Source organism: Salmo salar, unplaced genomic scaffold (assembly GCF_905237065.1).
Source record: "Salmo salar unplaced genomic scaffold, Ssal_v3.1, whole genome shotgun sequence".
Classification (NCBI taxonomy): domain Eukaryota; kingdom Metazoa; phylum Chordata; class Actinopteri; order Salmoniformes; family Salmonidae; genus Salmo; species Salmo salar.
In genome coordinates, this window is record NW_025547511.1 from 63,213 (window position 1) to 84,555 (window position 21,343).

At 42.5% G+C, this 21,343-nt stretch overlaps 1 protein-coding gene across 1 annotated transcript; it reads left to right on the forward strand.

The window, feature by feature from the left end:
* Positions 1-17,093: 17,093 nt before the first annotated feature.
* Positions 17,094-20,451, forward strand: LOC106602225 (CD209 antigen-like protein A). The gene is made up of 6 exons (XM_045711313.1): positions 17,094-17,336; positions 18,535-18,633; positions 18,743-18,946; positions 19,048-19,190; positions 19,303-19,403; positions 19,720-20,451. Exons 1-6 carry the CDS (start codon positions 17,195-17,197, stop codon positions 19,871-19,873), a joined length of 843 nt encoding a protein of 280 aa, XP_045567269.1. The 5' UTR covers positions 17,094-17,194; the 3' UTR covers positions 19,874-20,451.
* The last annotated feature ends 892 nt before the right edge of the window (positions 20,452-21,343 follow it).

Sequence of the window (21,343 nt, forward strand, 5' to 3'; positions counted from 1 at the left end):
TGTGTCTGTGTTATTTATAGTAGTGTCACTATTTTTTAAACTGTCAACCACAGTGAAGGGGAAACTGTCACATCCACACTACACTGGCCACCATGTGACTTGCTTTAGTTTCTAATCAGTTTGAAACAAAAATGATGTATTTGTGAATTCACAGGGTCATATTTTTGTATCTGCTAAAATAAATTGGGATCCTGTTATTTGACACTACATATATCCTGACTGAGTTTACAGCACCACCAGCCATGTGGAGAACACATTATGGCTCTCACTCTGTGACTGGTGGTGTGGGGGGATGTTGCCCCAAGATAAAGATCTTAGGTCCATTATGCATTTCCACCAGAAATGGTTAGGAAAGCTGATCCTAGATCTGCCAATGAGTGTGAATGGCAACAATGATCATATATGGGTCTATATAAGTCAGTTAAGAACAAATAAAACAGGGTAAGAACAGTGGGTTAACTGCCTTGTTCAGTGGCAGAACGACAGATTTGTACCTTGTCAGCTCAGGATTTGAACTTGCAACCTTTCAGTTACTAGCCCAACACTCTAACCACTAGGCTACCCTGCCACCCCTATCTATGCTGACTGTGAAGATTTACTCAGAACGAAAAGCAGAAATTCTGACAATATCTCCATAGTTTCAGTTTGACAGATTTAAGAGAATAGAAAGAAGACTTTAAAAAACTTCACGTTTTATGACAAAAAGTTAATATTTCCACCCTGTGTTTTAGCACAACACAACATAACATACTGGTTACATCTAATGACACAACACTCTCTGCACTGATTCCACTGTTCCACATGACATCTACCTACATTAGCTATTATACAACTCTATAGCTTTACTCTATTCCACAGGAGGAGAGAAAGCATCACACAGATCCTTATATACAGAGACAGAGTCAAAGGTGGACCTCTGGTTGACGTAGTACTAACTACAGGTACAGCTGTAGTGTTGGTGACAGAGACCTGGGTGGATGTAGTACTAACTACAGGTACAGCTGTAGTGTTGGTTACAGAGACCTGGGTGGATGTAGTACTAACTACAGGTACAGCTGTAGTGTTGCTGACAGAGACCTGGGTGGATGTAGTACTAACTACAGGTACAGTTGTAGTGTTGGTGACAGAGACCTGGGTGGATGTAGTACTAACTACAGGTACAGCTGTAGTGTTGGTGACAGAGACCTGGGTGGATGTAGTACTAACTACAGATACAGCTGTAGTGTTGGTGACAGAGACCTGGGTGGATGTAGTACTAACTACAGGTACAGCTGTAGTGTTGGTGACAGAGACCTGGGTGGATGTAGTACTAACTACAGGTACAGCTGTAGTGTTGGTGATAGAGACCTGGGTGGATGTAGTACTAACTACAGGTACAGCTGTAGTGTTGGTGACAGAGACCTGGGTGGATGTAGTACTAACTACAGGTACAGCTGTAGTGTTGGTGACAGAGACCTGGGTGGATGTAGTACTAACTACAGGTACAGCTGTAGTGTTGGTGACAGAGACCTGGGTGGATGTAGTACTAACTACAGGTACAGCTGTAGTGTTGGTGACAGAGACCTGGGTGGATGTAGTACTAACAACAGGTACAGCTGTAGTGTTGGTGACAGAGACCTGGGTGGATGTAGTACTAACTACAGGTACAGCTGTAGTGTTGGTGGCAGAGACCTGGGTGGGTGTAGTACTAACTACAGGTACAGCTGTAGTGTTGGTGACAGAGACCTGGGTGGATGTAGTACTAACTACAGGTACAGCTGTAGTGTTGGTGACAGAGACCTGGGTGGATGTAGTACTAACTACAGGTACAGCTGTAGTGTTGGTGACATAGACCTGGGTGGATCTAGTACTAACTACAGGTACAGCTGTAGAGTTGGTGACAGAGACCTGGGCACAGTTTCCCAAAAGCATATTAAGGCTAAGTTCTTCTTAGAACAATAGGATCCTGTGGTAATAATAATGGACTTAGCCTTAAAACTGCATATGGAACAGTGGGACATTAGCGTCCCACCTCGATAACTTCCTGTGAAATTGCAGAGCCCACATCAAATTAAATTCCTATAAATATATAACTTTGATGAAATCACAAGTTTAATACATCAAAATAGAGCTTAACTTGTTGTTAATCCAGCCGCCATATCAGATCTCAAAAAGGCTTTACGGTGAAATCAAACCATGCGATTATCTGAGGACAGCGCTCAGCACACAAAACATTACATACAGTTACCAGCCAAGTAGATTAGTCACGAAAGTCAGAAATAGCAATAAAATGCATCACTTACCTTCGATGATCTTTGTATGGTTGCACTCACAAGACTCCCAGTTACACAATAAATGTTCGTTTTGTTCGATAAAGTCCCTCTTTATATCCAAAAACCTGGAGCGTTTTGTTCAGTAATCCAATGGCTCAATTGCGGTCACAACGGGCAGATGAAAATTCCAAATAGCATCCGTAAAGTTCGTAGAAACATGTCAAACGATGTTTATAATCAATAATATTTCAACCGGACAATAGCGTCGTCAATATAAAAGAAAAACAAGAAAGGTGCGCTCTCGGTCACGCTCAGTAACCAGCTCTGGGGACATCCCAGGGTCCACTCACTCAATGTGGTCATTCTCACTCATTTTTCAGAATAAAAGCCTGAAACAATGTCTAAAGACTGTTCATAACTAGTGGAAGCCAAAGGGAACACAATCTGGGCCATAACCATTTATGTGGTGGATAGGCTTTCAATGGAAAAACACCCATTTCAAAATAATGGCACTTCCTGGATGGATTTTCCTCAGGTTTTTGCCTGCCATATCAGTTCTGTTATACTCACAGACATTATTTTAACAGTTTTGGAAACTTTGAAATGTTTTCTATCCAAATATATATATATATATATATATATGCATATCCTAGCTTCTGGGCCTGAGTAGCAGGCAGTTTACTTTGGGCATGCTTTTCATCCGTTGCCCTGGCATAGGGTGACTAACACGATGCCCGTCTCTTTGACATCTTCGGTTAGGTTGGCAGAGAGCTGCCAGTTTGAGGAGCTGCATGCTAATGGTAAGTCGGAGGAGACCACTGAGGTACAATAACAACTGGAGACTGCATCCAAGATGTCCGCCCATTGTTGTCAAGGTATTCATGTTCGCATAATCAGATTCATGGACGTCTATATCCTGGGTGCATCCGGTTTACACAATCCATCACATGCGCAGTAACACTCAGTGCACAGGGAATATTGTTAGCAGCAACAAAGTCATTAAGTTATTCAAAAACATGCCAGACATTGGATGAATATAAATTGTTTTTCAAAAATCGGCCTCAGCAAAAAAAGGAGTTTGTGCACAAATGTGATGACTCGTGTCTTATGTGGAATTTTCTCATTTGGATTCTCAATGTGGCCGTGTATGGAAAATTGTCTTTCTGGGCCGTGCCTCCGTTAAACTGCAATACCAAACAAAACTGTAGATGCAATCAAAACCTTGGAGGTGACACCTGGTAGTCCACACTGGGAGAGGTAAAATCTGTCACCTGGAGAGAGGAAGGAAGGGAAGGAGAAGGAAGGGGAGAGGGGAGAGAGAGAGCAAGAGCTAATGTAGCTGATAACAACTGGTAGCTTACCGCAACCAATTCCGTTCAAATCAGTGGCTGTGAGGGAGAGAGGATATGAAAAAAGGAGGCCATTTCAGAGTTTTGAAACAAGACCCTTCCTTTGCTGACAACAGACAGGGTAACATCCGTTCCTGACGGGATGCTGACGGGCGCCATGAGGCTCACCATACCGTTGGCCACACCGCCCCAGTCACCATGGAGATGCTGGCAGGGAAGGAAGAAGTGAATCTGCGATCGTTAGTGGCTCGGACGATAAAGGTTCCTCCGGTTCTGTTGGCCGTTTCTACGGTAAAGGTGACTGAAATGGTGGAAAACGATGCACAAAACAGGGCGTACACTATGATGGGTTAAGTAGTAGTAGTATTGCTAAATGAGGCCTCAAGGCTCTGTTGGTACAGTCCTGTCTGCTGTCTGTCCAGTTTTTAGTCTTGGTCGAGATGTAGTATCAACCTTCAAAATCATCTCTCTCCCTCTGTAACTGGTCTCTCTCTTTAGTCAAGTTTTTGTAGCTTGTCTGTAGGTGGTCTTTCTCTCTTTAGTCAGGGTGTTGTAACTGATCTGTAGCTTGTCTCTCTTCGGTTAAGTTGTTGTAACTGGTCTGTAGCTGGTCTCTCTCCTCAGGCAGGTTGTTATAACTGGTCTGTAGCTGGTCTCTTTCCTCGGTAAGGGTGTTGTAACTGTCATGTAGCTGGTCTTTGTGCAGATGTGTCGTGGTGCTGATCTCACTGTTCCCCCAGTGTGTCTGCACTGATGTAGATATCCACAATCCTTTCCTCCATTTCACCTCTGTCAAACCTTATTGGTCATATCTGGCTTGGTATAGATGGACTCAGACATTTTCAATAATGTTTTCTGACTACAGCTACAGTGTCTTAAAGCAGAGTTTCTCAAACTCAGTCCTGGGGCCCCCCTTAGTGAACATTTTGGTTGTTGCCGTAGCACTACACAGCTGATCAAATAACCAACTCATTATCAAGCTTTGATGATTAGAATCAGCTGTGTAGTGCTAGGGCAAAAAACTAAACATTCACCCAGAGGAGGCCCTCAGTACCGAGTGTCTGAGTCCGAATCTTGTTATAGTTGGGGACACTTTCTTCTTCTATTCATCTTTTTATCTGATTCCTGAGTAACTTCCTGGTCTACAGGGGGAAGTTCCACCCACATACTGTGAAGCAACACAGACATAGACAAAGACACCTGCATACACACACACACTAGTTAACATAGGCACTATATACACACGTACACATGGATTTTGTGTTGTAGATATGTGGTAGTGGAGTAGGGGCCTGAGGGCACACACTTAATATGTTGTGAAATCTGCTGTGAATGTATTGTAATGTTTTTAAAATTGTATAACTGCCTTAATTTTGCTGAACCCAGGGAAGAGCAGCTGCTGCCTTGGCAGGAACAAATTGGGATCCATAATAAACCCCAGAAAGAGTAGCTGCTGCCTTGGCAGGAACAAATTAGGATCCATAATAAACCCCAGGAAGAGTAGCTGCTGCCTTGGCAGGAACAAATGGGGATCCATAATTATTATACCTTTATTTCAACAAGGAACACAGACTGAGACCAAGGTCTCTTTTACAGCTGGGTCCTGCAAATACATGTTTACAGATACAGTTTAGGTACAATGATTAAACAACTTAAAAACTGGCTTACTGTTTTCAACATCAGCTGAAGGCCGAGGGACTGAAACAATAGACCGGTCAGGATCATGTTGGCCATTTTTTCTTTCAAAAAGAAAACCAGCAGAAATAAAATGCTTATTAAAAACATCACAAATTTCAGTTCGGTCACTGATGATCCCAGATTCCGATGTAATTTGCTTCGGCAGGGAAGTCAAGGAGTTTCCTCGTTTAAGTGAGTTGACAGTTTTCCTGAATTTAGCGGGATCACCAGCAGACTCTGTCATAGCATCAAGAAAATACCTAGATTTTGCCTTTTTTATTCCTCCGGTCCATTTATTTCTCAATTGCCTAAAAAGCAGCCAATCAGCTATTTCACCAGTTTTCCTCACCAAGGCCCATGCTTGATTCTTTTGCAGAAAAAGGATTTTCAAATCACAGGAGAACCAAGGATTAGTTCGATTTTTTACCCTAAGTCGCTTTAACGGGTCGTGTTTATCAGCCCTGAAGGTAAAAATTGATGAATAGAAAGAGAACGCTAAAACTGGGTCCATTATGCAGTTTACGGATAAAAGCTCGGAATAATAAAGGTCATGGATAAAGGCTTGCTCTGAGAAGTGTTTGAAGTTTCTCTTTAGAATTATACGGGGGTCAGGATTTTTTGCCTAGTATCTCTGATACATGCAATAGGGCAGTGGTCACTGATGTCATTAGCAAATAATCCACTAGCTATATATTTGTGAGGTGTATTAGTTAAGATAAGGTCTATTAATGTAGATTTTTGGGGGTCTTTTGGATTAGGACGGGTAGGTATAGTTATTAGTTGAGTAAGATTTAGTTCGTTACAAATATCTTTAATTTAAACGATGCTGGCATCAGCCAGTCCAGATTGAGATCTCCGATAATCAATAATTCAGAGTTTACATATTTAGACATTAACTCAAACAATTTGCTTAGATCAGATACCGGAGCTGAGGGTGGGCGATAGAGCAGATACCAGAGCTGAGGGTGGGCGATAGAGCAGATACCGGAGCTGAGGGTGGGTGATAGAACAGATACCAGAGCTGAGGGTGGGTGATAGATCAGATACTGGAGCTGAGGGTGGGCGATAGAACAGATACCGGAGCTGAGGGTGGGTGATAGAACAGATACCAGAGCTGAGGGTGGGTGATAGAACAGATACCAGAGCTGAGGGTGGGTGGGTGATAGAGCAGATACCAGAGCTGAGGGTGGGTGATAGAACAGATACCGGAGCTGAGGGTGGGTGATAGAACAGATACCAGAGCTGAGGGTGGGTGATAGAACAGATACCGGAGCTGAGGGTGGGTGGGTGATAGATCAGATACCAGAGCTGAGGGTGGGTGATAGAACAGATACCAGAGCTGAGGGTGGGTGATAGAACAGATACCAGAGCTGAGGGTGGGTGGGTGATAGAACAGATACCAGAGCTGAGGGTGGGTGGGTGATAGAACAGATACCAGAGCTGAGGGTGGGTGGGTGATAGAACAGATACCAGAGCTGAGGGTGGGTGGGTGATAGATCAGATACTGGAGCTGAGGGTGGGCGATAGAACAGATACCGGAGCTGAGGGTGGGCGATAGAACAGATACCGGAGCTGAGGGTGGGTGATAGAACAGATACCAGAGCTGAGGTTGGGTGATAGAACAGATAGCAGAGCTGAGGGTGGGTGATAGAACAGATACCGGAGCTGAGGGTGGGTGATAGAACAGATACCGGAGCTGAGGGTGGGCGATAGAACAGATACCAGAGCTGAGGGTGGGCGATAGAACAGATACCAGAGCTGAGGGTGGGTGATAGAACAGATACCAGAGGTGAGGGTGGGTGATAAACTCCCGCTAGCGTTAATAGTGTATTATGACCAAGGACCACATTTACAACTAAACATTCATACTGTTCAGGAACAGAAGTTGAAATGGACACAGTGACATCTAGGTTGCATTTAACGTATATGGCAATACCTCCACCTCTACCCTCTCTGTCTGCTCTGTAGACATTATACCCAGCTAACAGAACATCTGAGTCTGGAACAGAGACAGAGAGCCAGGATTCAGATATAATCATTATGTCAGCATGTGATTGTGCGACCAGTATTTCAATCAAATCTAACTTTTTGATCAAGCTTCTAGCATTCAAATGAATAATTCCAAGGTCACTATTTCGAGAGCTCATATCAGATGGAGCATTCAAGGTAATATTAGATGAGTGACACTTATAAATACAAATACATAGACCACACACACACACCCTCCTATATGGTCTCTTACTACTCTATATCACTGATTAACATATTGGATGTATACATCTTAATAATGTCTCTGGATGATTTAAAAAATAATGAATAACCAGACCTGGGTTTAAAAACTATTTGAAAACTGTCAAATACTTTGAGCGTTTGGGACAATTCTATTGGTTCCATTAAGCCAGGCAACGTCAACCAAGCACAGCTAAAGTATTTAATAACAGGAAGCTGTTATTAAAGGAAGACAGTGGTATGGCTAAATATGAGTTGGCACAGCAACGCATGCTGAAATCAACTGAAATTACAATACAATAGGTGCTCCTGCAAAAACTTCCCTAAACTCCCTGTGTCCCAAATGGAACCCTATTTCCTACATACTGATGGACCCTGGTCAAAAGTAGTGCACTATAAAGGGAATATGGTGCCATTTGAGATGTACCTTCTGGCCTTATGCACTGTATCTGTCCTGAAAACACAGGCCACTTTTCATCCATGGATATAAGGTCACCACAAGTACAACAGGACATCTAGAAAGAAAAATGATTAATTTTAAACTTTACGAACATCATTTTATTTAATCCTATTCATCATCTGTTTAGTTTCTGAATTTGTTCAAATTAGGTGAAGGTTGGGGTTAAGGTAAGGGTCAGTTAGGTGTTTTGCTTGTCAATGGAATGCATGTCAGAAAAGTCCCTCTTCTTGGGTATAATACCTACTTTTAAAAGTGTTTGTCTCCCCCTACTGGCTGTTTTCTACAAGCTCAGTTTCTTCCTTCTATTACCGTGACCTTGACCCATAGAGATAGATAGAGGATTCATCTTTATCTGTTCCATTATAGCTACAATCCATAGAAAAACCAACCCAGTTGACAACCTTGACTACTTTGAAATGGTGGAAGGATGGTGGAAACCCAGGTTTTCTTCTCAGAGGAGAGGAAGTAGGAACTGCAGTCAAAGTATCTCCATTCCTCTTGACAATGCTGCTCTGTTGAAGAGCAAAGGTGAACACATTGAGAAAGTTAGCAAGTACCGTTATACTCTCAAACCCATATATATATATATTCACACTATTACTGTTGATTTTACTTCTAATTATCTCACCTATCACAAAAAGCTTTGCCTGAGATGGCCTCTCTCTTTAGTCAGGTTGTTGTAACTGGTCTCTCTCTTTAGTCAGGTTGTTGTAACTGGTCTCTCTCTTTAGTCAGGTTATTGTAACTGGTCTCTCTCTGTAGTCATATTGGTTATATAAGAGAAAAATGCTTCTCTCGAGAGTCTTTGATGCATCTGTTATCTGGAAAGGATTGATACATATAGCTACTGGTTAAAACTCAGTTTCCTATTGCTACTGTAAGTGACAGGCCTTTAAAAACAGACTGTCTAGTGGACTGCAATGTTCCCTCTAAACTGCGCACTTCCTCCAGGACTGCTGCGCAGATGAAACGCCATGCTACACAGAGGTAGAAGAGATTGAACTTCACTGAGTTCAACCCCATTAGTTTGCACTATATAGATCAATGTTTTTCTGTGATCGAATCAGTATTATATCAGCACCTTTTCAATGCAACAAAACAAAAACAAATATAACTTTCCAAGATTGAGTCTGTGATTTTGTTGTAGGCAGACCCAGAGCACAACGGGGCAGATTTTTATTGGAAGGGGTTGCCCCCAGTGCTTCCAATTCACACCCTCAAACACGTAGATCCCCTGAACGCAGCTCACTTTCCAGCCCACTTTCCAGCTCACACTTTCGTGTATGACAGTTTTTGCCTATTCCCTGCCTGTACTTTAGCCTATCGGATTTCCTGTTATCTACCTATTGCTTGATCTCCCGGACAATGTTACTAGCCTTGTCCCTGCCTGTACTGTTTCCCTTTTGTACCCCCTGTGTATGACCTTCTGCTGCCCCTGGACCCAGCTACCTGCCTCCTCCTGTGGTCCGTTGCAATAAACACCTGCTGCGACCTGTGCTTGAAACCAGCTCTCTGCCTCCCCTCGTGTTCAGTACAGTTATACATTAGTATAGGTCAGTAATGGGGAGTTACTGCTTCCTACAAGAACACACAACGTGTAGGCTACATTTCAAGCTGAAAACCTGTCAGGTAAAAAGCTTATGTCATAAATAAATGGGCGATGTTGAATTTTAAGACAGGTTTGAATATGCAAATAAGCCGATAATAATGAATTATCTTTTGTAGAGTAGTGTCTTGCATAATACAACACAATGCCATTTAGAGTCACCTATTTGGCCCATGGTGTTACAGACCAAATAAAAAATGAGTAGTAAGTAGTATGATTAGAACACAGTCGTTTTAGTAAGTAGTAGCAAGACAAATGTGGTTTGTCTATGAGGCAGGTTGACAAACATAAAATAGTGCAACAATTTTAGGATATATTTCACTTTTTTTTATAGATCTGATGAAGGAGTTTTCATATTCATATGACTGTCTCATACCTGCAAATGGGCCACACTTATTTAGGAGTTGGATTCTGGGGAAACAAACGTTTTAAATGCTTCGGTCTAGGTAGGCTGTGGTGACATGGAGCAATATTCACAGTTACCAGAAGAGGGAAGCATTTCACTTAACCAGCTAAAGGCATGATTGACAGAGAAAGCTTAGACTAGGGTTATTCAAATCCAGTCTCACACAGTAGGGATCTATGGAATGTAGATAAAGGTGTTCCATAGGAATCAGTTCCGTGATTGCCTAAATTCAACATCATCTGGTCTTCCAGGTCGGTTAAATTAAAAACATGCCTGTGGCACTACAGGACCACCTATAAGGTGCGGTACTTCCCAACCTTCTCCTCTGGGTTCACCAGACACGCACACCTGCATCAATTAGTCAAGGCGTTGATGGTTAGTAGACTGAATCAGGTGTGCTAGTTTAGGGCTAAAACCAAAATGTGAAACGTCTGGTGGTCCCTGAGGAGAGGGTTGGGAAACCCTGGACTGGGGGCCTCAATCGTCACTGATTGATTGATCAGTGGTATATTGGCTATTAGTATTCCAGACCTGAATCAGTCCCTGATTAGAGGAGAAGGATGATGATGAGGTTTAAGGGTCTTTCTGTACTGTTACTATGGGAAACATTTTCTCAGTATCAGCAGTGGTGTTGCTGTTAGTCATCTTCAGTATGAAAGAAGTGTGAACAATCAATTCTCAGAAGCCTTGTGTTTCCTGCCTGTGTGCGTGCATTAGAATGTGACCTCTATTGAGGTCTATACATCCCTCTATACATACAGTGCATTTGGAATGTATTCAGACATGTTTACTTTTTTCAAATTTTGTTACGTTACAGCCTTATTCTAATGTTTATTAAATCGTTTTTCTCCTCATCAATCTACACCTAACACCTCATGATGACAAAGCAAAAACTGTTTTTTGACAAAATATATATTTTTTAAACATGAAATATTACATTTACATAAGTATTCAGACCCTTTACTCAGTACTTTGTCTAAGCCCCTTTGGCAGTGATTACAGCCTTGAGTCTTCTTGGGTCTGACGCTACAAGCTTGGCGCACCTGTATTTGGGGAATTTCTGCAATTCTTCTCTGCAGATCATCTTAAGCTCTGTCAGGTTGGATGGGGAGTTTCGCAACACAGCTATTTTCAGGTCTCTCCAGAGATATTCGATTCGGGTTCAGGTCCGGGCTCTAGCTAGGCCACTCAAAGACATTCAGAGACTTGTCCCAAAGCCACTCCTGCGTTGGCTTGGCTGTGTGCTTAAAACTTCTTACGGGCAGGTGGGACGGTAGCGTCCCACCTGGCCAACATCCGGTGAAATTGCAGAGCATGAAATTCTAAAATTCTAAATTCAAATATTTAACATTCTTGAAAAGATATGTGTTATACATCAAAATAAAGCTTAACTTCTTGTTAATCCAGCCACTGTGTCAGATTTCAAAAAGGCTTTATTGTGAAAGCACACCATGCGATTATCAAAAATTACCAAAAATTACCAAAAGTTTCCATTTATTTGGCTCATTTGATTCAGAAATACAGCGGTTTCAACTCGCCCAACATGCCTACAAAGTATCTAATAAGTTACCTGTAAACTTGGTCCTAACATTTCAAACAACGTTCCTAATCCAACCTTAGGTACCCTAAAACGTAAATAATTGATACAATATTAGACGGAATAAACTGTTTCTAATACCGGATAAAAACAATGTGGAGCTCGCTCCTCCTGCACTAAAACAGTAGAGTCCACCTGGAGTGACACTTACAATGAATAGGACTACTGCTTAATTTCTCAAAAGAAAAACATCGAACAATTTCTAAAGACTGTTGACATCTAGTGGAAGTCATAGGAACTGCAACCAGGTTCCTAATAATAAGGGTATCCCATAGGAACGCATTGGAAAATCCTATGACCTCAATTTATTTTTTTCCCTGGATGGTTTGTCCTCGGGGTTTCGCCATCTAAATAAGTTCTGTTATACTCACTGACATTATTTTAACAGTTTTAGAAACGTTAGCGTGTTTTCTATCCGAATCTACCAAGTATATGCATATCCTAGCTTCTGGGCCTGAGTAACAGGAAGTTTACTTTGGGAACGCTTTTCATCCGGATGTCAAAATACTGCCCCCTACCCCAGAGGTTTTTGCCCTGAGAGGACAAGGGCCGTTCTTTTCCACTCTCTCAGCACCGAGGGCCTGTGCATTTTCCAAATGTTCGGGGAAGTTAACACATATGATGCACCTGTTTAACTTTTGGATGGACATTTGGCAAAGAAACAGAGTTTCAACAAAGCTTCCCAAGTGGAATCAGCAGCTCACTGTGCAACTAAGATCTCTGAGGCACAGACACATGCTTCCAGTGCTGTTCAAGCTGTGCAGCAGTCTCAGTGCTCAGACTGTAGTTGTCACTCAGACAGTGACATGAGTACCTCGGTGCAGTTGATGACAACCCATGCGCGTCAACGGTGTGCCAATTGTCGTTCCAATAGACATTTCACTTGCCCCTGACTGCCCCGCTCCTGGACCGACATGTAGACGATATCAGAAACCAAACCATTTTGCAAAGTGGTGTAGGTCAGCTCCAGCCTAGGCCCCAGTGCACCAACGCTCATGACCCATGGAAACACCCCCTGCTGTCATTCATACTGTTGGCTTGAACCCAGATGGGTTTTCCTCTTGTGCTGTATACCTGGGTGACTCCTGCATTCCTCTCATGCTAGACACAGGAGCAAAGGTGTCGCTCCTCAACATGGCTACCTGCGAGCAGTCCTTATCCCACCTGCCCCTCCAGCCACCCAGCCTTAGCCTGTACGGATATGGGCGCTCAGAGATTGACGTAGTCAGCCTTATACACTCACCTGTGCAGTAGGACAACAAGGCCCTCACTCAGTTCCTCTTCCACATCACATGGCAGGGCACTAATATCTTAGGTCTATACCTGTTCACCAGCCTGGGGTTCTCTCTGTTGGACAACATTGGCTCAGCAATCCTGCACGTCGTCTCCACGTTGCAAGAGCAATGGCCCACCCTCTTCAACGGCGTATTTGCCCTGGCAGCGTTCACACATAAGCCCCTTCTCGACCCTACGATGACTCCAGTCATTCCAGTCAAGGAAGACATGCACCCTGTCCCAGAACCGACATCTGCTACACATCTTGCCTCATTTCTGGGAATGACGGGTTACTACATGCTCTTCCTGCCCCAGTATTCAGCCATCACTTCCTCTCTGCATCAGCTGTTGAATAAGGAGGTGTACTTGGTCTGGACACCCACGTTAACCTCACCAGCCCAACTCTGGACACCTGTGACGTGTCACCCACAGCAGTGGGAGTGGTCCTCTCTCAAATTCAGGACCTTGTGGTCAGTTGTCATGGTCACAGTCTCTCAGGTTGTGTGACTGGTAATGATGTCACTGGATGAGTTGCAGACATTTCTCAGTAACAGGTTTTATTTAACATTTTGTGGCAGAACCAAGTATCATAATTTCAATAGAATGAAATAGAAAATCTTCATTGTCCATTAAAATATTTTATAAAATAGATCTCTTTAGTTAAATATGGAATGATACCAGTCATCAGTCAGTCATCAGGGTGACTTTACTCATATCCTCTGACTGCTGTTTAGCTCTTTCCTAACCTGAGTCCCAGATCTGTTTGTACAGTCTTGATAACTCATATATTGTTGTCACGCCAAACAATGACAGCACAAACATATCTGGGACTCAGGCTAGCTGTTTCCCAGTAACAAGTATATGTTTCTGATATCTTCCCCCTCAGAACCCACACTAAAGTCTGAGGCCCTCTTGAAGGTGTGTCACAGTCATCATCAGACTGACTCTGGTGTAAAACACAACCACAACACAAAGAACCTGACAAAGATAAATGCCATTCAGTTTCCCAGATGTAACTATGCAGGTGTCATCATTACTGTATAAGCTATTCATGATCATTTCCATCTCTTAGAGATATTGTGTTTTATAGTAGTGTCAAAGTAACCTGTGGATAGACAACAGATGATATGACAGTTAGCCTGTAGATAGACAGTAGATGTTATGACAGTTAACCATTTTTTACATTTTAGTCATTTAGCAGACGCTCTTATCCAGAGCGACTTACAGTAGTGAATGTATACATTTCATACATTTTTTTCTCCGTACTGACTTCCCCGTGGGAATCGAACCCACAACCCTGGTGTTGCAAACACCATGCTCTATCAACTGAGCCACACGGGACCCCATGGCTAGACAGTAGATGTTATGACAGTTAACCTGTGAATAGACAGTAGATGTTATGACAGTTAACCTGTGGGTAGACAGTAGATGTTATGACAGTTAACCTGTGGATTGACAGTAGATATTATGACAGTTAACCTGTGTATTGACAGTAGATATGACAGTTAACCTGTGGATAGACAGTAGATATTATGACAGTTAACCTGTGGATAGACAGTAAATGTTATGACAGTTAACCTGTGCATAGACAGTAGATATTATGACAGTTCACTGCGACCCTATGACGTCTGTTGTCTCTGCTAGTCAACATGATGGCTGCTGAAAGCTCCCTTCATAACCAAGTCCTGCCCTCTCTCTCCTCCAATCCCACTCATGACATTGGCCACGTTCCAGATTGACTACATTGAAGTCGCCTGCCAGATCTCACAATGGCTGGATTGGTGTTTAACACATCAGTTAATCACATCATGTTGTACAGTAATCTTATGCCCATTTGTTGATGCGTGCAACTCAACTGAAATATAGTCGGCCTGGAACGAGACTGTTCTCTCCTCGTTGTAGTTGATAGATTGAGCAGTGCTGAGCTCTGACTTCACAGACACAGGAAACTACTAACCCTGCTACTGTTCTCCCTCCCATCTCACTCTGACCTCACATATACAGGAAACTACTAACCCTGCTACTGTTCTCCCTCCCATCTCACTCTGACCTCACAGATACAGGAAACTACTAACCCTGCTACTGTTCTCCCTCCCATCTCACTCTGACCTCACAGATACAGGAAACTACTAACCCTGCTACTGTTCTCCCTCCCATCTCACTCTGACCTCAGACACAGGAAACTACTAACCCTGCTACTGTTCTCCCTCCCATCTCACTCTGACCTCACAGACACAGGAAACTACTAACCCTGCTACTGTTCTCCCTCCCATCTCACTCTGACCTCACAGATACAGGACACTACTAACCCTGCTACTGTTCTCCCTCCCTCCCATCTCACTCTGACCTCACAGATACAGGAAACTACTAACCCTGCTACTGCTCTCCCTCCCATCTCACTCTGACCTCACAGATACAGGAAACTACTAACCCTGCTACTGCTCTCCCTCCCATCTCACTCTGACCTCACAGATACAGGAAACTACTAACCCTACTACTGTTCTCCCTCCCATCTCACTCTGACCTCACAGATACAGGAAACTACTAACCCTGCTACTGCTCTCCCTCCCATCTCACTCTGACCTCACAGATACAGGAAACTACTAACCCTGCTACTGTTCTCCCTCCCATCTCACTCTGACCTCACAGACACAGGAAACTACTAACCCTGCTACTGCTCTCCCTCCCATCTCACTCTGACCTCACAGATACAGGAAACTACTAACCCTACTACTGTTCTCCCTCCCATCTCACTCTGACCTCACAGATACAGGAAACTACTAACCCTGCTACTGTTCTCCCTCCCATCTCCCTCTGACCTCACAAACACAGGAAACTACTAACCCTGCTACTGTTCTCCCTCCCATCTCACTCTGACTTCACAGACACAGGAAACGAATAACCCTGCTACTGTTCTCCCTCCCATCTCACTCTGACCTCACAGATACAGGAAACGAATAACCCTGCTACTGTTCTCCCTCCCATCTCACTCTGACCTCACAGATACAGGAAACTACTAACCCTGCTACTGTTCTCCCTCCCTCCCATCTCACTCTGACCTCACAGATACAGGAAACTACTAACCCTGCTACTGCTCTCCCTCCCATCTCACTCTGACCTCACAGATACAGGAAACTACTAACCCTGCTACTGCTCTCCCTCCCATCTCAGCCTGACAGCCACAGTTTCCTCATCTCTCTCTGGTTGGACAGCATACTTGTTACTCTTTGGCCTCAAGTTCATTTCAAAGCCATGTCTTAGTGTTACTTTTGTGGAAAACTATGTCTAATGATTACTTTGAAAGTCAACAATAGGTTTTTCTATATGTCCTGCAAACATTTCTGAAAACCTGTTTTTGCTTTGTCATTATGGGGTATTGTGTGTAGATGGGGGGGAAAAACTGTGTAATCAATTTAACAAAATGTGAAAAGGTGAAGGGGTCTGAATTCTTTCCGAATGCACTGTACAGTAAATGGTATTTGGTGGCCAGTCAAACTCTGGGGGGAAGTTTCCCCTAGGTATAGACCTATGATCAGCAATCCCTCCCCCAATCCTATCCTTAACCATTTGTGGTGGAAATACAAAACTGACCTAAGATCATTATCTAGGGACAACTTCCCCCTACACCACCGGTCACAGAGTGAGATCCATAATGTGTTCTCCATTTGAAGGCTGGTGGTGCTGTAAACTCAGTCAGGATATAAGTAGTCTATATGTCAATTAAGAGGATACCAATTTATTTTAGCAGATACAATATTGGGACCCTGTGAATTCACACTTACATCATATAGCATGATAGAGTCATATCCTGTATTATATTATCAAACTAAGGCTGGTGGGAGTCATATCATGTATTATATTATCAAACTAAGACTGGTGGGAGTCATATCATGTATTATATTATCACACTAAGACTGGTGGGAGTCATATCATGTATTATATTATCACACTAAGACTGGTGGGAGTCATATCAAGTAGTATAATATCAAACTAAGGCTGGTGGGAGTCATATCATGTATTATATTATCACCCTAAGACTGGTGGGAGTCATATCATGTATTATATTATCACACTAAGACTGGTGGGAGTCATATCATGTAGTATATTATCAAACTAAGGCTGGTGGGAGTCATATCATGAAGTATATTATAAACTAAGGCTGGTGGGAGTCACGTGGTGGCCAGTGTTGTGTTAATTTCACACTTTGGTTGACTGATAAAGAGTTTAACTTCCTAAAGTCACACAGACGCAGGACAGTGGAGGGGGAAGACACAGCTACAAACGTATATTAGAGTTGAAGTAAGGATGTAGAAGTTACTGTATTTGACCACAAGTGTGTTAAGATGTCAGAGGGAGTCTATGAAAACTCAGATGGATTTGAAGACAACAAACCTAATGCAATGAAGAACACAGACATTGATGGCCAATTATACGGCAATGTGGGAGCCTTCAAACCCAGTCCAAGAGTTGGAGTTGTTGCTTCAGGTAAGATTGCATGAACACACACACACACACACACACACACACACACACACACACACACACACACACACACACACACACACACACACACACACACACACACACACACACACAGGGAAGTGAAGTGGATCTTTTCAGTGGTTCAAACAGCTGTCACTCAAAAACTCAACCAATCAGATTCATTAAGAGAGAAGAGCGCTGCGGCCAGTAATGTCGCCATCTCATCCTCTCTAGTTAAGCCTACCCAGCCTCAATATCCATTTAGAGCAGTTTGTAGTGTCAAATCTATTGTATGGACATTATAATGACCCATGTTTGTAGTCCTGGACTTCCTGAACATATTGATGTATATTTGGGAGTAAACAGAGGGTCCAAATAGGCAGAAAGGTGAAAGGAAGGGGGAGTTCTGGAAACTCCCTGAATTATCTTGGGGCTGTTACATATGATATTTAATATATGTTAACAGCTAGCCTTTGTTCTCCACTTCCCCTCTATTTTCTTTATCTTCCTGGTATGATAGTGTCCTGTCCATCATCACAAATAGCAAGTCCCATTCCCTGGACAGGAGGACTGTGTTGAGATATACTCTGGACAAGATGACCATGTAGAGACATGGAATGATTTTTATATTGTTCTGCAGAAAATGGTTTAACAATAACCACTGTAACAACCTCTCACACTCACACATGCACACAAGCATTTTATGCGTTAGCATAGCCACAACTACCCGTGTCATTTTGTTGATACTTCCCTAGAGTTAACACCTACAGCAGTCCCACAGACAGAGACACACAGATGACTCAGAGACAGAGATATCACTAGAAGCAGAGACGTAACGTGTAGAGGGCTTGCAGTTGATGTACGATGCCTCCTGGTGGCCATGTTGGAAGACCACCACATTAATTCTAGAATCAGAGACTTAATGTATAGTAGACCTACATAGAAAGAAAGACCCAGGCATTGTTAAAGATGTCAAAGGTCATCTATGCTGAACCAGATATGAACAAGAAGGTCAAGTTTGACAGAGGTGAGATGGAGGAGAGGATTGTGGATATCTATGTCAGTGCAGACACCCTGAGAGATGGTGAGACCAGCACCAAGAAAGAAGAGACAGTAGACACTGCTCCTATTAATGGACCAGAAGACCAGCAAACAGGTAACACAAACAAAAAACATAAAAGTCTCTTGTATGTGTCCACAGAGCCTGACAGCTCAGGGAAGAGACCCTTCCTAGTTGCTGCTGTGTTTCTGGGGCTGCTGTGTGTTCTACTGGCTGGGATCATAGGCCTGTCTGTCTACTGTGAGTTTGTGTCCACGTTCATTGCTTATCACCTAGTTGTAAGAAATGCAGGTTATTAGGCCTATTTACCTGGTGTTTTACGTAGTAACTATGTGTTTATACTTTGTAGATAACAGAGCCATCAAAGACTCTGAAGATAAAAGGAACACCTTGTTCCAGAGTTTCTCCCTTTATGAAATCAACGCAACTGAAGAGAGAGACCAGTTACAGACCCGATACAACAACCTGACCAAAGAGAGAGACCAGCTACAGACCAGATACAACAACCTGACTACAGAGAAAGACCATATTCAGGCAAAGCTTTTTGTGATAGGTGAGATATAAACTGTGATGAATTAGAATAATTATATATCAATGGGTTTTTGAGTATAGAGATACAAACTAAGTTTCTCAATGTGTTTTGCTCTTCAACAGAGCAGCATTGTCAGAAGGGATGGAGATACTTTGACTCCAGTTTGTACTTCCTCTCTACTGAGACTAAAACCTGGAAGGAGAGCAGACAGGACTGTCTGGAGAGAGTTGCAGACCTGGTGATCATAAACAGCAATAAGGAACAGGTGAGAGAGAGAGAGAGAGAGAGACTCTCTCTTTTCATCAGTACACTAATATGTTTGCAGTATTTTATAAATATATTAAGAGTGACATAATCTTTATCTTTCTCAACAACAGACATTTCTCTTCAACCTCCACACGAGAGCCTGGATTGGTCTGACTGACTCTGTTACTGAGGGGACCTGGAAGTGGGTGGACGGCACAACACTGACCACAGGGTGAGATATTTGACCATTTTAACTTGTGACATGGAGATACAAAACAACAATGATATATTGCTTCCAATCATGTTTGTCAAAATGTATGTTTCTACTTATGAATGTCATTCAATGAGAACTAGAGATGTATCATAGAAATTAAGTCATATTTTTCTATTAAAATGTCATTATATAAAAAATACATATTGTTAATGGTCCATTCTTGATAACATCTTACAGAGTGTGTCTTTAAACCTGAGAACATAGGACTCTGTGTATAATTGAGGAGGATGTTTTTACCACAGTGTCTGACTGTCTGGTTCTCTGTGTTGTTTAGGTACTGGAGGGCAGGACAGCCTGATAATGGTGGTCTGTTCTCTGGGCAGGAGGACTGTGTTGAGATATACTATGGACAAGATGACCCTGTAAAGACATGGAATGATGACAAATGTGGGACAAATCATAACTGGATCTGTGAGAAAGCGGTGTGACAATAACCTACTGTAACAATCTCTCTCTGTCTTTCTCTCTCTCTCTCTCTCTCTCTCTCTCTCTCGTTGATGGTGGAATACAGTACTGAATGGTTAAGTGATGAATCCACCTAGTGGTTAAAGTGAGAGATGAACTCACCATAGAAGTGAAATAGTCAATGACTTGTCTATGAGCTGTTTTTCAATTTTGCATTACTTGATTCCTCCTCACATTCTCTCTCCCCTCCTTCTCAAAACACATTGGAGAATACAATCCTAGTGGAGTAGGGGCCTTGGACCTTCTCCTCTAACAGGGTTGAAAGGAGGAGAAGAGATAGGAGGAGAGGAATCTAGGAAAGTCTAATTGAGATAGAGGAGGAAGAAGAAAATTAAGAGAATGTGTTTAGATTTAGAGGAGAGTATGTAGTCATACTGTACTCTGTAAAATTATTCTTCAATATTTTTATTAGAAACATGTTATGTGATTTGCCATAGGCTTATGCTTAATACAAAAAAGTGGGTCCAATTATTAACCTATGTTTATCATTTTAATAATAAGAATAACAAAGTCACAGATTAATAAATAAAGGAAAAATGTTCTTTAACTAGGTCTACCAGCTTCCTGATTGAATGTGATTGGATACTTAAAACAGTGTGACCTGGACACACACAGAGGGCAGAACAGTTCTAAGAGGAAACACACACAAAAAAACTATGCTAATGAAAGATGATAATGACTCAACATTCACTGTACGAGGGACAACGTGTAGGTTACCAATAGCAACACCATGCACCAGTGGACCTGTCTGCTACATACCCACACACTCATCATGGTGTCTATCTGCTGTTGTGTCTCTTCCTGGAGGTTGCTGTCTGTTCAAACCACTGGTTAAGGTGTGAAGTCCTCCCTACATCTATAACACTGTACGTTCTCAGACACAACAGACTGTTAAACTAAAGCAGCTGTTTAACAGGACATACAACATAATATACTGTCTGTTGTACTGTTTGCAGCTCCATAATGAACCAACGTATATGATAAGGGAACAATTAGAATTAGCCTTTATATGTGTATGGAGCAGTCTGAGGAGAGTTATGCTATTGTGGCCAGGAAGAGCTGTGGACAGGACACTATGTACATGTCCATACATAAACAGCCTGAATCTCAGAACACTGGTAAGTACGCCGTAGTCATAGAGACACACACATGGAAGTTTAAACCAATGGTTATTATCCCTCCACTTGCCACACAAACTGTTTACCTTAAGATAATGAGGTTGGCCGATGTCCAATGCCCCAAACACAAGTCTTCCAAACTCAACTGTGTAAAATAAACCTTAACAAACAGATTATTAATATTTTAAAAACAGAACACAACTTGTCTTCCAAACGATGGTGTCTTACATCACAAGGGAAAGGTTTTGAAACAGTCATTAAAATAATTTATTTGTGGAAACTGATACATGAAATGCTACATGCTATGTGTCCCAG